The sequence below is a fragment of the Bos javanicus genome, chromosome 21 (assembly GCF_032452875.1).
Source record: "Bos javanicus breed banteng chromosome 21, ARS-OSU_banteng_1.0, whole genome shotgun sequence".
In the NCBI taxonomy this organism is placed as follows: Eukaryota; Metazoa; Chordata; class Mammalia; order Artiodactyla; family Bovidae; genus Bos; species Bos javanicus.
Window position 1 is genome coordinate 27,103,668 of NC_083888.1, and position 16,024 is coordinate 27,119,691.

At 45.0% G+C, this 16,024-nt stretch overlaps 1 protein-coding gene across 1 annotated transcript in view; it reads right to left on the minus strand.

The window, feature by feature from the left end:
• The window catches only part of TRPM1 (transient receptor potential cation channel subfamily M member 1), a 100,720-nt gene that overhangs the window by 52,286 nt on the left and 32,410 nt on the right, over positions 1–16,024 (minus strand). The window contains exons 2-6 of the mRNA XM_061394619.1: positions 10,020–10,099; positions 8,270–8,465; positions 4,978–5,191; positions 3,163–3,287; positions 2,331–2,502 (exon numbers count right to left, since the gene is read on the minus strand). Coding sequence (XP_061250603.1) covers positions 2,331–2,502; positions 3,163–3,287; positions 4,978–5,191; positions 8,270–8,465; positions 10,020–10,099 — 787 coding nt within the window. The remainder of the gene's footprint in view (positions 1–2,330; positions 2,503–3,162; positions 3,288–4,977; positions 5,192–8,269; positions 8,466–10,019; positions 10,100–16,024) is intronic.

The following is a 16,024-nucleotide window of genomic DNA, read 5'->3' on the forward strand; positions in this document are numbered from 1 at the left end:
TTTCAATAAAAATATACTGATTAAAATTGTGTTTTCACAAACATCATATATATGTGGAATCTAGAAAATTGGTACAGATGATCTTATTTGCAAAGCAGAAATAGAGACACAGATTAGAGAAAAACCAAGAGGCGGGGGAGTAGGATGAATTGGCAGATTGGGGTTGACATATATATACAACTAGGTATAAAATAGGTAACTAACAAGAACCTATTGTATAGCACAGGGGACTCTACTACTCAGTGCTCTGTGGTGATCTGAATGGGAAGGAAATCCAAAAAAAGAGGGGATACCTGTATATATATAGCTGATTCACTGTGCTGTACAGAAGAAACTAACACAACCTTGTAAAGCAACTTCACTCTCATAAAAAATTAATTAAAAAAATAATTACTTCCCCCAGAGTCCTCCCTCTGCCTCTATGAGATGACAGGACTCTTCTGAACATGGTAGGACAAGCCGACTCTGGTGGCAGAACCAGAAGGTGGGCTCTGGGAAGCAGGTGGTAACAGGAGGGCCTCAAGAACCCAGGATTCTGGGTGGGAGGGGAGATAGTGGGAGTGAAGGAGCAGCTGCTGCTGCTGCCGCTGCTAAGTCGCTTCAGTCATGTCTGACTCTGTGTGACCCCACAGACGGCAGCCCACTAGGCTCCTCTGTCCCTGGGATTCTCCAGGCAAGAACCCTGGAGTGCATTGCCATTTCCTTCTCCAGTGCATGAAAGTGAAAAGTGAAAGTGAAGTCACTCAGTCGTATCCGACTCGTAGCAACCCCATGGACTGCAGCCTACCAGGTTCCTCCATCCATGGGATTTTCCAGGCAAGAGTACTGGAGTGGGTTGCCATTGCCTTCTCTGAAGGAGCAGCAGAGACCCATTTTCCTACTTCACAATTTTACCCTCAAACTGGCCAGGACAGACTATGTTCTGAGCATGTTTCCCCAGTGTCTGTTTGTTGTGATGGGAGTTATCTGATCTTGGTGAATAAGTTAGTGAATACAAGATATGTCCTTGGTCTCACGGTTCTGAAGGACTTTGGATAGGAACTGCCAGCACAGTTGGGAAAAGGTCTAAGAACTTCAAGCAGGGGAATTGAGTGTTTCTGGTTTGCTTCCACAATGCATTTCTATAGTCAGTAACTCTTAAATATTTTGAACTTTTTTTTTTTTTTGCCTGCACCTCAAGACATACAGGATCCTAGTTCCCTGACCAGGGCTAGAACCCATGTCTCCTGCAGTGGAAGCATGGAGTCCTAACTGCTGGACTGACATGGAAGTCCCATTGTGAACAGCTTTGCAGTATCCTACCAGAGTAACCTCAGTTATATTCATTTCAGAAGCTATGTGTTGAGGGTCTGGTATGTACCAGGCAGGCTCTCCAGCCAAGAGATGCTGGAGAAATGGACCAACCAAGAGATGCTGGAGAAATGGATCAACCAAGAGATGCTGAAGAAATGGACCAAAACTATGTGGACTTGCCCTTGAGATTTCCAGCCTCTGCAAGGCTTGAAATTCGAGATCTTCAGGACTCCAGGGACCCAATCACCTTCTTTTCTAGAACAGAGGAGAGCTGGTTCTTCATGGTTCAGGCTGGACTACTGAAGCTCCATGCTGTGGGAGGTGACGACTGAGCACCCCTTTGCTGTCCCTGCCCCACTCAGAACCCTGGGCAAAGGATGACAAAGGGAAGCCCACAGGTCACACAGCCAGGGGAGGTTGGGCGGTGTGAACATGCACGTGGCCAGAACAGCAAAAATGTGACAGCCATCAGCCAGGCAGCTGCTCCTTGGAAATCCACAACTTTTCATAGCACGCTGTCTCATTCCAACCACACTGCAGCCCTACAGACCCTTTAATTATGATTTACAATGACCATTTCTAAGGTCTAGACTGTCTTTTGCAATCTTACCAATAATGGTTACAACAAAATACCCTTTAAGATCATTTGATCATTGTTTGACATTAAGAATCACTGGAGTTTGAACAGTCAATTTGCTGTACAGAAGAAATTAACTTAGCATTGTAAATCAAATATACTCCCCCCCAAAATTAAAGTAACTACAGTAACTCACCACAAGAAATGAGAACCACTGACAACATAGTGGGGAATGCCATCACTGTGACAACGGCTGCGGGGCTGTTTATCAGGTCCACACTCCTTGTGAACTTGGGGCAAAGCATCCTAGTGCAGTTCAAGGAGTGGGATTTGGTTGGTGGCCAAGGAAAAGGGTCTTGCTATGGTCAAAGAGGAGTCAGGGGAAGACTGTAAATGCCTGCAGACAGTCTCTTCTCCAGCCCGGTTTGCAGGACAGCCCTGAGCCCACAGAACAACTTACTCGTGTTGATCTTCTGCAAAGAAATGTGCTTCTCTAGCTGCCGTCTCAGCATCACCTCGGCCCCGTACTTGCCCAGGGTGCCATTGTCGGCCAGGATGAAGTGCGTGTGAGAGTTGTTGAGCACGGAGAGCTTACTCAGGGGATTGGACATGGTCTGGTACACCCGTGTCACCTGATCAAATGCACAGCACAGGTCAGAGGTGCAGAACTTTGACAGTAAGACTAACAGGAGAAGCAAAAGCACTCAGATGTGGAGCTACGGCTTCATCTAATTGTACACTTCAACCTGCTCTGTCTTCCCTAGCCTCTCTATTGAAAGTTGGTGGGTTTTTTTTTTTTTTTTGCAATTTTTATATTAAATTAGAAAAAATACTTTAGTCATGACAACCCAGTATCTTAATTCTGCAATTAAAATTTTTTTTTTCATATTTTGGCCGCACCTCATGGGATGTGGGATTAGTTCCCTGACCGGAGATTGAACCCACACCCCCTGCAATGGAAGCATGGAGTGTTAACCACTGAAGCAACAGGGAAGTCCCGACATCCCAACATTTTAGATCATGCCCTTCTTCAGGGGATCTTCCTGACCCAGGGATAGAACCTTCATCTCCTGCACTGGCAGGTGGGTTCTTTACTGCTGAGGCACTGAGGGGATCAGAATCCTGCTTGAAGTCTTGTATCATCATTTTGCAAGATGTTACTGCTGGGGAAAGGGAAAAGGCTACATGAGACCTCTCTTTATTATTTCCTACAACTGCAGGTGAAATCTACGATGACATCAAAATAAAGGCTTCGATTTTTTAAAATTGCACATCTCTGGGAAAATACTTACATCCCTTCCAACCAGGTCTTCTTTGTTCTCCACAATGCCCCAGGGAGCGATTCCTATAGCACAGACCCGGCCTCTGGACTTGGAGGAGTGGTCCTTCAAGGCATCCCCCACATGGCTGATGACACCTGTGAGCAGCCGTAAGTCATATTTGCAGGCCCCATGCTGCTGCTGCTGCTGCTAAGTCACTTCAGTCGTGTCCAACTCTGTGTGACCCCATAAACGGCAGCCCACCAGGCTCCCCCGTCCCTGGGATTCTCCAGGCAAGAACACTGGAGTGGGTTGGCATTTCCTTCTCCAATGCGTGAAAGTGAAAAGTGAAAGTGAAGTCGCTCAGTCGTGTCTGACTCTTAGCGACCCCATGGACTGCAGCCCACCAGGCTCCCCTGTCCGTGGGATTTTCCAGGCAAGAGTACTGGAGTGGGGTGCCATTGCCCTTTACCTCCCATCAAATCACTTTTCAGGAACTTTAGGGCTCCCTGCTCTGAGATGCTCCACTTCTTGCAGAATAGGGTTGAATCACTGAAAGTCTGAGCGCATAAAAATTAGTCATCCTGCATTAGCTCCTAGGAAAGGGAAAATAAAAACCAAAGCAACTGTACAGGAACTTTCTTCACAAGTTTCCAAGACCTAAGGATGGATGAAGTAAGGGTCTCCCTTTGTCTGCATTCAGCTAAAGCTGAGTCAGATGGCCAGGTGTGTTTCTCAACCTCTCTGGGCCTCAGTGATGGGAAAAGGATTGTCAGAAGCCTCAGTGAAAATGAGGTATTGTCCAGTGCTCATGTCAAAGAATGGCACATAGTAGGTGCCAGAGATGTTGACCATTATCATGATCATACCAAAATAAATACCAAGATACCACATAAAAGTTTCATTTCTGCCGTAAATATTATTGTTACCAACCCGGGTTCTTGGCCTTCCCCCATCAATAGAGATTGACTAGAGGCCAGACAATGGCAGCCCACTCCAGTACTCTTGCCTGGAAAATCCTATGGATGGAGGAGCCTGGTAGGCTGCAGTCCATGGGGTCGCTAAGAGTGGGACACGACTGAGCGACTTCACTTTCACATTTCACTCTCATGCATTGGAGAAGGAAATGGCAACCCACTCCAGTGTTCTTGCCTGGAGAATCCCAGGGACAGGGGAGCCTGGTGGGCTGCCGTCTATGGGGTCGCACAGAGTCGGACACGACTGAAGTGACTCAGCAGCAGCAGCAGCAGCAGAAGCCAGACAAGATTCTGGCAAGACTTTATTGGGGTCCCTGCTGCAGCAGGGGGGATAGTGAGAACAAACAACAGGTGCCCTTGCTTGCTTCCCAAGGTGGGGTGAGCTGGTTCCTTACATGGAGTGAGGATCAGGAGTGTGTCCAGGGGTGAGGCTGAAGGGGTGACTTAGGTGTTTTGCCCACCTATTAGGTGGTGCTGTGTGCAGGGGGCATGCACAATACTCTATTTTCGCTCCTGATCCACTGCTCTTGCTCCATGCTCTTCCGAAGTGGCAGCTGTTTTTGTTTTTATTTTCGGTCTCTTTGTATCTTTTGGATCCAGAATTCATCCCAACTGTGCATACACATAGATATTTTTTAGTCCCATAAAAGTAATTTTATGAGACTCTCTCTTTAGTTCCTTTGATTTTGTATCTAAAGGAGAGGTGAGTCCAGGTGCCAGCACTGCAGCGAAGGGTCTCAGGACCCAGCCTGTCTCAATCTCAGGATGCAGCATGTTTTGTTTCTTGATCTTAATTATCCCAAAGCTTCTAGGGAACCACAGTGATCTCGGGGTCTGCACATTCACAGCCAGGGAGAGGGTCGACACTTACCCGTGCTGACGCCCCCGGTGAAGATCCAGGCCCCAGTGGTCATGGCAGCCTTGATCAGGCCTTTCCCGAAGACCTGCTTCAGCTTGGGCTGCATCTCAAAGTTCTGAAGGCCCCCATGCACGGATATTAAGAGCTTGGGGAGCTCCAGCTGCCAGTCTCTCACCATGAGATGAAGCAGCGAGTCTGGCTTGGTGTCGTAGGAGACCCGGATATACTGCAAAAGAGGGTGTGGCCCTCAGCACCCTTTCTTGGGTCTGACTCTCATGTCACTGCCATTCCGGTTCAAGTGACAGCCTCCTGCCTTTCTCTCTGGCAGGGATCTGGGGCCCTCTGTGCAAGTCCGTGGCCACACGATGGGAAGGAACACTGGAGGGTTGCCAGATTCAGCAAGTAGAAATATAGAATGCACAGCTAAACTTGAATTTTACATGAACAATGGAACATGTTTTAGTATATGTGTGCTTCCTGCAATATTTGGGGCATCCTTAAAAATTACATGTTATCTATCTGAAATTCAAATGTAATTGGGAGTCTTGTATTTTACCTGGCAAACCTTATCTTTTATTTTTTCATTGCATTGTGCTGTGTGAGTGTTAGTAGCATCAGACTCTTTGTGACCCCCTAGACTGTAGCCCACCAGGCTCCTTTGTCCATGGCATTCTCCAGGCAAGAATACTGCAGTGGATTGCATTTTTCATTGCCTTAGGATGATTTATTTTGTCAAAGTTCCCAGCCAATTTTTCTAGTATCAGAACTTCAGTAATGACAATAATTAATACTGAGAGTAAAAGGAATCCTGAAATTGTCCAATACTGAAAGATATTACTATTAGCAAAGATTTATTTTAATTATTTAACTAGTTTGTTAAAAATTATGTGCATTGCAAATAGGTTCATCTGTACCATTTTTCTAGATTCTACATATATGCATTAATATATGACATTTGTTTTTCTGTTTCTGACTTATAGCAGAAAATAACACAATATTGTAAAGCAACTATACTCCAATAAAAAATATTTTTAAAGTACATAACCCCAAAAAAATTAAGTACTGTCACACACATGCACAAATATCTGCAAATTAACAAATTTGTCAGAAATTTGTAGAAAATTTGTAGAAACAAATTTGTAGAAAATTAAACCAAAGTTCAAAGGGAACACATTCTAAAATTTCAAAGCAAAGACCATGTATAGTTCTAAACAACAATTGAAATACTTCTTCACTGTATCTAGCATTCATAGGAGCAAGAAATTACTCCAGATTTATTTTTTTTCTGGATACTTTTTGTTCATTGGAAACTTCTAGGAAATATGCCTGCTAGGTTTACAAAAATTTTAGAGCAACTTAGGAATTTATCTACTTTATGTAAAGCTTTTTAACAATTGGTCATCATTGGGCTATATTCCATGTGCTCGTGATCAGTTGCTAAATTGCATTGTTCAAGCCAGGGATTCCTCCAAACCCATGGAAGAAAGTGAAATCCAGTCTAATCCAGTGATAGTCAACTCAATCCCCCTCCCCTTCCCCCCCACCCAAATCCCAAATCTCAGTCTTCCTGGACCATCCCTCTTTTACTATTGAATCAAAAACATTTATAACAGGTCAAAGCTGACTGCAGTAAAGTTCTGCGCATGCTTATGTGCTCAGTCACTCAGTCGTGTCCGACTCTTTGCGACCCCATGGACTGTAGCCCACCAGGCTCCTCTGTCCATGGGATTTCCTAGGCAAGAATATTGGAGTGTGTTGTCATTTCCTTCTCCAGGAGGTCTTCCCAACCCAGGAATCTAACTTGAGTCTCCTGCATTGCAGGCAGATCCTTTACCACTGAGTCACCAGGGAAGCCTATAGAATCCAAGGTGTGGGGGAGGGATAAATGGGGAAATTCCAGTTGACATTTACACACAGTACTATACATATAATAGAGAACTAATAAGGACCTCCTGTATAGCACAGGGAACTTGCTCATGGTCTGTATGGGAAAAGACTGTAAAAGATTGGATATACGTATATGTATAGCTGATTCACTTTGCTGTACACCAGAAACTAACACAACATTGAAAATCAACTGTAGTCCGATAAAATTTTTTTTAAAAAAGGTCCCAAGCTGGCTCAGCTGGATGCGGGACAGGATGTCTTAGAGGGGATGGGTGCTGGAAATGGGGCTTGTAACTGATCTCGGGGCTGGACCTTTCCCTCAAGGTGAAGAAGAGGTTAATGAGTCCATGCACTGGCCCCTGTGAAACGCCTCTTTGTGTCCTGGCCAGTAGGCAGGGCGCCCTTCTGGAGGACCCAATGCTATGGTATTTGCTTGGAACACTTCTGAATTTTATCTGAACAATGATGTTGGGCCAGTGAAAGAGAATAAAATAGCAAAAATGGCCTGACAGGGACCGTGGGAGTATTATTTAGAATGGGCTGAAAGGGATCCCAGTGCTGCCGCCTCCCCTCTCTGGCAGGGCTCCTCAGAAAGGCAGAGGGCACTCCCTGTTTACATGCAAATGTGCAAGGCTGCCGTCTTCTTGTCTTTTCGGACCAGCTGAATGCCCGCCAAGGGAGGCTGGGCTTGGACTTCAGAGAGAAATATTTCCAGGCGCTCCTCACCCATGTAAGGGTGGCTCAATGCCTGCAGTTATTTAATAGAAAAGACAAAACAAAGCCCCAAACAACCCTAAAAACCAAATGACATAATTCGTCTCTTATCCCTGGAGATGGAACAGTGTCTTTGTAGAGTCCGGCTGGACTGTGATTCTTGGTATAGATTTAAAGCATATTGTGTTTCCCTGGTGGTTCAGTGATAAAGAACCCGCCTGGCAATGCAGGAGATGCATGTTCGATCCCTGATTCAGAAAGATGCCCTGGAGAAGGAAATGACAACCCACTCCAGTACTCTTGGGACTTCCCTCGTGGCTCAGACAATAAAGAATCTGCCTGCAGTGCAGGAAACCTGGGTTCAGTCCCTGGAGGAAGAAATGACAACCCACTCCAGTATTCTTGCTTGGCAAATACCATGGAAAGAGGAGCCTGGAGGGCTACAGTCCAGGGGATTGCAAAGAGTCAAACACAACTGAGCACAGCACACCATGTGTTCTTTATCATAGTGCCCAGTTTCCAAATTTCATGGCTAAAAAGTGGAGTGTGCAGATATATTTCTTGTCTTTACAATGAAAACTCTAGGAAGATTGCATCACACTCTTGAAAGAAGACCCAGCTATCTTCGGTCTCAGAGTCTGGGAGGCTGGGCCTCTGATGGAGGCTGTGGCTTAATGACACCCCTTCCCAAGGCTTCTCTTACCATGGCTTTGTTGGAGTATCCGCCACCCTGGAATTCAAGAATCCCATAGGAATCTGTGGGGTAGCTCTGGGTGTGTTTGCCAACAGACCATTTTTCAGGATGAACTTCCACCAATTTGTTTTCCTCTCCATTTTTGCTGGCTGTTACACTTGGCAGAGGAGGGATGTGTTGGTTGGTGAGCTGGCCACAGCAACACCTGAAAACAAAGACAAAGCTTGGTCTTTCTAGAACATTCTCCTCCTAATGATGTGTTAACCTGAATAGAAGCAGGCTAACACCTTCCTCATCCAGCTTTAAATGGGGACAGAAATACCCCTTATGGTGTCCTTTTCCAGATAATCATTGCATATCTATTTTAAACATATTGGATGACCACCCTTTCTTACTGAACACATCTTAATTCTTTTTTTTTTTTAAGGATTGTTGTATTTATTTTAAATTTTTTATTTATTTATTTTTGGCCATATTGGGTCTTTGTTGTTGCATCCGGGCTTTCTCTAGCTGCAGTGAGCGGGGAGTACTCTATAGTTAAGTTGAGGACTTCTCATTGCAGTGACTTCTCTTGCTGTGGAGCATGGGCTCTAGAGCACAGGCTCAGTTAGTTGTAGCACAGGGATTTAGTTGCCCCACGAATGTGCGATCTTCCCAGACCAGGGATTGAACCTGTGTCCCCTGCAGTTGGCAGGCAGATTCTTAACCACTGGACCACCAGGGAAGTCCTTTAATTCTTTTTGGTGTCTTGACAACATGATTACGGCCACCAATCACTGAGATTCTGTGACAAAGGACACTCACTCTCCACCCACCTCCCCATATAGAGTTGACCCTCAAGGATGTTTCAGTATTGCTAAATTCTTCCATTGCTTTAGTAAAACATTTCTCTACACAAGTTAACATTGAAAGTGTATTTCTTTTGCTGCTCATACTTTCGGTGTCAATTCAAAGAATCATTTGCCAAATCCAAGGTCATAAAGATTAACTTCTATGTTTTTGTCTAAGAACTTTATAGTTTTAGCCCTTACATCTGATATGTGATAGATTTGGAGTTAATTTTTATATGTGGTATGAGGTAGGGGCTTAAAGCCATTCCTTTGCACCTCGATGTCCAGTTGTTTCAGCATCATTTGATGAAGAGACTAATCTTTCTCCATCAGGTTAGATAACCTTGCCAAAAAATCATAGACAGGTCACAGACAAGTGGGTTTCTTTCTGGACTCTCAGTTCTATTACATTGGTCTTTATGTCTACCCTTATTTTAGTACTACACTACCTTGATTAGTGTAGAACTGTAGGAAGTTTTGAAATCAGGTAACATGAGCCTGGAGAATCCCAGGGACTGGGGAGCCTGGTGGGCTGCCGTCTATGGGGTCACACAGAGTCGGACACGACTGAAGTGACTTAGCAGCAGCAGCAGCAGCAACATGAGCCCTTCTACTTTGTTCTTTTTTATAAGATTGTTTTGGCTATTCTGGATCCCTTGCAATTCCATGCCAATCAGTTTGTCGATTTCTATAACGAAGTCAGCCAGAACTCTGATAGGGATTACATTGAATCTGTAGGTCATTTTGGCTGTCTGCATCCTGACAGGAGTTTATAGCCCAGGTGACTCTCTGCTTAATGACTCACATGGAGAATAAGTTCTGGGCATCCTTGACTCCTCCTCCCTTTCCCTCAAACACCAGAATAGTTGCTGGCAGCTGGTGGACAAGGGATATTTTGAATAACGTCTTAATTATGGCTTCCAATTTACCTGTTAGGGTCTTTAGTGCTGGGAATGACAAAGATACATTCTCGTTTGCAAAAGGTTTTTTCTATCCAAGCTTTCTGTCCCTAGAAGAGGAAAAAAGTGGACATTAGACTGAGATATTCCCAAACCAACCTCAGAATTCATTATTTTACTTTTATAAAATGAATAGTAACGGTGAGTCTGCCCAAAACATCTGAATAAACACCTCCAAGAACGGTGAATGCAAGCCTTTCAGGATCTTACCTCTGGTTCCTTTTAAGAGAAATGGCTCAGAAATATGCTTTTGTGGTTTCCGTAGGGCTAGGAAACCTGTGCTTTGCATGAAAATCAGAGTCTACAGAAAGGGAATGATGGTGCCCCTAGAGCCAGCCAGTGCCCTGCGGAGCCTGGTGGGACCTGAGTTATTGGAAAAGCTGACAAAATTGTCCAGTCTCTGATCAGGTCTTTGTTTTGTTTTGTTTTTCCTTAAGATGTGTGTTTGTGTGTGGACCATTTTTAAAGTCTTTACTGAATTTGCTACAATATTGTTTCCATTCATGTTTTGGTTTTTTGGCCACAAGGCATGTGCGATCTAAGCCCCTGAACCAGAGATGGAATCCATGTCTGTTGCATTGGGAAGCAAAGTCTTAACCACTGGACCATCAGGGAAGTCATTCTGATCAGGTCTTCGATTTGCTGTCAAGAACCTGGTCTCTAGACTCCCAGGCCCCATTGCACTATAGTCATTTTATAAGTAATATTTCTAACTGATGCTCAGATTCACCAACTGTTATTTTTATAATTAAAAATATTGAAGATTGTGAAGAACTGGGGCCTCATGTAACATTGATGCTGGGGCTGAAAACTGGTACATTTACCATCAAGGGTAATTTGGCAATCATTTGTTGCAGTTACAAAGCTTATATGTTTTCACTCGCCATTTTTTAGGATTTTATTCTGCAAATGTGCCTAAACAAGCTGACACAGGCCCAAGGCTATTTACTGCATCACTGTCTGTGATATCAAAAGGCTGGGAGTCACCTACTGCTTATCAGTAGGGGATTATTACCCAAATCATAGAATAGTCATCAATGCAATTCTTTGAGAAAACAAAAAAATTTTTTGAAAGAGAATAGGATGTTCTTGTTCTATCGATAGGGGAAAATCACTGAGCTATGGTAAGTGAAAAAGCAAGCCACAGGATAATTTCTAGAAAATAGACACCATGTATGGGAATGATACCCCACGAGCAGCTGGCAGTGGCTCCCCCAGAGGGAGACCTAGAGGCCTCAGAGACCTGGGTGGAAAGGAGGCGCCCATAGCCTGGCGCCCTGCTCAGTTTTTTTTAAGATTTTATTTTTTGTTAAGCTTAGTGAAGTAAGCCATAAAGAAAGACAAATATCGTATGATATTGCTTTTATGTGGAATCTAAAAATGTGATGCAAACAAACTTATTTACAAGACAGAAATGGACTTACAGACACAGAAAACAAATTTATGGTTACCAAAGGGGAAAGGTTGGTAGGGAGGGATAAATTCGGAGCTTGGGATTAGCAGATGCATACCACTATATATAAAACAGATAAAAGATAAGGACCTACTGTATAGCACACGGATCTATACTCAATATCTTGTAATAATCTATAAAGGAAAAGAATGTGAAAAAGAATATGTGGAAATTCCCTGGTTGTCCAGTGGTTAGGACTCAGTGCTGTCACCATGGGACCTGGGTTCAATTCCTGGTCAGGGAACTAAGATCCCACACACTGCACAATGTGCCAAAGATACATAGATATAGATACAGATAACTGAATCATTCTGCTGTACACCTGAAACTAACACAACATTGTAAATCAACTACACTTCTATCTTAAAAATTTAAAAATTAAAACTTTATTTTTTTTAGAGCCGTTTTAGGTTTACAACAAAATCGAAAGGGTGGTACAGAGATTTCCCATAAACTCCCTGCCCCCCATCCTTATCAACGTTCTCCACCAGGGTAGTGTGCTGCTGCTGCTGCTGTTGCTAAGTCGCTTCAGTCATGTCCGACTCTGTGCAACCCCATAGACGGCAGCCCACCAGGTTCCCCCTTCCCTGGGATTCTCCAGGCAAGAACACTGGAGTGGGTTGCCATTTCCTTCTCCAATACATGAAAGTGAAAAGTGAAAGTGAGGTCGCTCTGTCGTGTCCAACTCTAGCGACCCCACGCGACTGCAGTCTACCAGGCTCCGCTGTCCATGGGATTTTCCAGGCAAAAAGTACTGGAGTGGGGTGCCATTGCCTTCTCCCCAGGGTAGTGTATTTTTTACCAAAGTCGAATCTACATTGACAAATCATCACCACCTGAAGTGGATAATATGTGTTATTTCACTCTTGGCATCGTACAGTCTATGGTTTGACAAATTAAAATGACTTCTATCCACCATTATAGTATCATACACAGTATTTTCTGCCCCAAAAATCTTCTGTCCTCTGCCTATTCATCCCTCCCTCTTCCTAATCTCTGGAAACCACTGAATTTTTACTTTCTCCATAGTTGCACCTTTTCTAGGACGTTGTATAGTTGGAATCATCCACTCTAAAGTCCCTTTAGGTTGGCTTCTTCCACTTGCATGCGTGCTAAGTCGCTTCAGTCGTGTCTGACTCTGTGCGATGCTATGGACTATAGCCCTTCAAGCTCCTGTATCCATGGGATTCTCCAGGCAAGAATACTGGTGTAGGTTGCCATGCCTCCTCCAGGGGATCTTCCTGACCCAAGGATCAAACCTGTGTCTCTTATGTCTCCTGCATTGGCAGGCAGGTTCCTTACCAAGCAGTGTCACCTGGAAGCCCCTTCTTTCACTTAGTTGTATTCCTTTAAGCTTCTACCATGCCTTTCTGACAAATAACTCTTTTTTTAGTGTTGAATAATATTCCATGGTCTGGATGTACCACAGTTTATTTACCCATCTACCCTCTGAAGTTGGTTGCATCTAAACTGTGTCAGTTCCAAATAAAGATGCCATAAACATCTGTGTGCGGTTTTCTGTGCAGGTTTAAGTTTTCCCGTTTAAAACTCTGAATGATGGAATGTATGACCTTGGTGTGTGGCCATCCCTCAAGTGTGCCATAGACCCTCCAGGACCTGTGACTAATAAATCTTATTCCTCCAAGTTCCCTTGGTCTTGGCTGAAGTGTATTTTGCAATCAGAATAAGAACCACAAAGGCTAGGGCAGCCACATTAGTCCCAGAGGGGTGATGTCTGTGGGGCTCCCTGCAGTGAGGCCTGGGTGAATGCCCTGGGCATGCCTAGCCGGGCTTCATTGTCTACAGGCTGAGACCAACATGGTTACACAAAGCACAGAGTTCAGGAGATTGGGGATCACTGGGGATCATCGGCTGACCACACATGTACATATATGTATATTTATTTCCTGGTTCCATCCACCAAAAGGGCCTAAAAACACTCTGACAGAAATGAATATACTTAGTGTGCAAATATTTGTTTCTAAACAACATTCTCCACTAAAAAAAGCCAGGGCTCCTAGGACAAGTGACTGAATCCAGATCTGGGGCAGAGAAAGTACAAGAAGAGCTTGGAACATCTTGTGCCAGAAAGTAAGGAAGTGTTTACTTTCCACTTGGGAACTTGTCAGAAAACACAGAACCCTCTTTGAAAGGGTTCTCACTGGCTTTATCTGGGATGTGAGCATGAAACTAAATGATCACAATAAAGAACTGTAACCCTTTGGCTGAAATAACGATCCATGAACTCACAATGGCATAAATTTATACACAAATAAATGTATAGGGGAGATGGGAAATCTGTTTCTTGCATTTTTTAGTCACCCTCCCAATGCAGGGGGCCCGGGTTCCAGCCCTGGTCAGGGAACTAGATTCCACATGCCACAACTAAGACCTGGCACAGCCAAGTAAATAAATATTAAAAAAAAATAAAGAAAATAAAGAAAACCAACATTGGGCAACTGTCAAGAATCTTTGTTGAAATCTACATGCCATGGGTAAAGGACTGGAAAGTAACAGTACACTTACATAATCTCAAGGCATCTCCCACAGATATTTCTTAATCACAAAGGGGAAATGAATAACCTGACAGGTTGGGGAAATGAATAACCTGACAGGTTGGAGAAATCTGGTGAATACCACCTAAAATAAAGTGAGCTGTTACCAGCAATGAAACGAATATTCACCATGAGCCTCTAGATGAAATGCAGAGAAGAAAAATTGCCTAAAATGCAAAATCTGAATCTATAGGGAGGAAACTTTAGACAACCAAATTGAGGAGCATCCTGGAAAATAACTGAAATCACTGACCTTCAAAACTCCAAAGGCGTGAAAGACAAGTAAAGGCTGGGGAATGGTCACAGGAGCTATAGAGACATGACCTTGGAACACCCTTCAGTCTTTTGCCTCATCTTCGGCCCTGCCCCCTAGTCCCGCCCACCCTTTCTGGCTCCCACCCTCTGATCCCTGTCCAGGCCCCACTCCCTCTAATGGCTCACTGACCCTTCCTCCCAGTGCCTCCACCCCACCTCTGCATAAGAAACCAACAAGTGGGCCCTTCACAGAAAACTGTTAATGACCAGGTATGGGAAATCAGGGGAGCTTCCCAGGTGGCACAGTGATAAAGAATCCACCTGCTAATGCAGAAGACTCAGGTTCGATCCCTGGGTTGGGAAGATCCCCTGGAGGAGGAAATGGCAACCCAGTCCAGTGTTCTTGCCTGGGAAATCCCATGGACAGAGGAGACTGGTGGGCTACAGTCCATGGGGTCGCAAAGAGATGGATACAACTTAGCGACAGGGCACACATGCATGCATGCATGTGGGAAATCAGAAAGCCAGGGTCTAGCCCCTTGGAAAACTAGGCTCAGGACCCTGTCATCACAAGGTGGACGAGCCATCTGCCCTGCAGGGTCTCAAATGCTGAGGTGGGTAAGGAACTGGGCCGGCAGTAACATGCCTCAGACATAGTCACATCTATTCTGTCACAGGCAGTATTCAAACGCCCCCACCACCCAGTGCCCCAGGCACCGTTCCTGCAGGTGCAGGGCATCTGTGGGCCTCCAGGGGCATCAGCCTGGCATCTGCTCCCCCAACTCAGGAGGGGGCTTTTCAGGGCTTTTCAGCCCAGCACTGACTCTGCTTGTAGCCATGGGCGAGGGTAGCAACTGGTATCCACACAGCTCCAAGCTCAACCCACTTCCCTCTGCTTCACCAAAAATCCATTCTTTTTCTAAGGAAAAAGCTAGCATGTGATTACCATACTTTCCCTGAGGAAAGAAAGGCTTTGCTTTAGTATTAACTCTGAATTTTTCCTGTTCTTTTTTTAGTTTAGTTAGGAAGAATCCAGTTCCAAAATTCCAGTTCCTGCTTGTTGTTGTTGTTCAGTCATTCAGTTGGGTTCGACTATTTACCACCCCATGGACTACTGCAGCATTCCAGGCTCCCCTGTCCTTCACTGTCTCCTGGAGTTTACTGCAGGCACTCCTGCAGGGGACGGAGCAGGACTGTGGCTCCTGTGATTTTTGTGGGAGATTCATAGCCATCAAGTCTGTGGTGCTATGTTACTGCTTAGTCTCCAGAAATGTTCTAGAATCTTCTGAGGATGAACAAGAGGTCCCGGAAGTCACTCACTCTATGCAGGCAGTCATGCTTCACAGGGTCTAGTTTCTGTCAAGAGGCCCGGGAGGGAGGCTCTCTGGCCCCCTGCTCCCCAGCCCCTCTGGCAACCTATTCCTACACACCCTCCCTCTCTCATCTGACCCTTTTCCTCCCACAAGAATCTCAGAAGCCACAGCCCTGCTTGGTCTCCTGTGGGAGTGCCTGGTGGAAGGGTGGTGTTCACTGTCCCCTGGTGACTAAGGGGTGATTCAGAAGCCCAGGTGGAGTGTTGCCAGGGATGCGGGCAGCAGCCCATCCCTGGGCCCTTGAGGGCAGCTGGGCACACAGAGCAGGGAGTCACCCAGGTCAGCTCACGTTGCGCGAGCTCAGTCTCAGAGGCAAATTCAGGTGAGAGGCGATGGGTG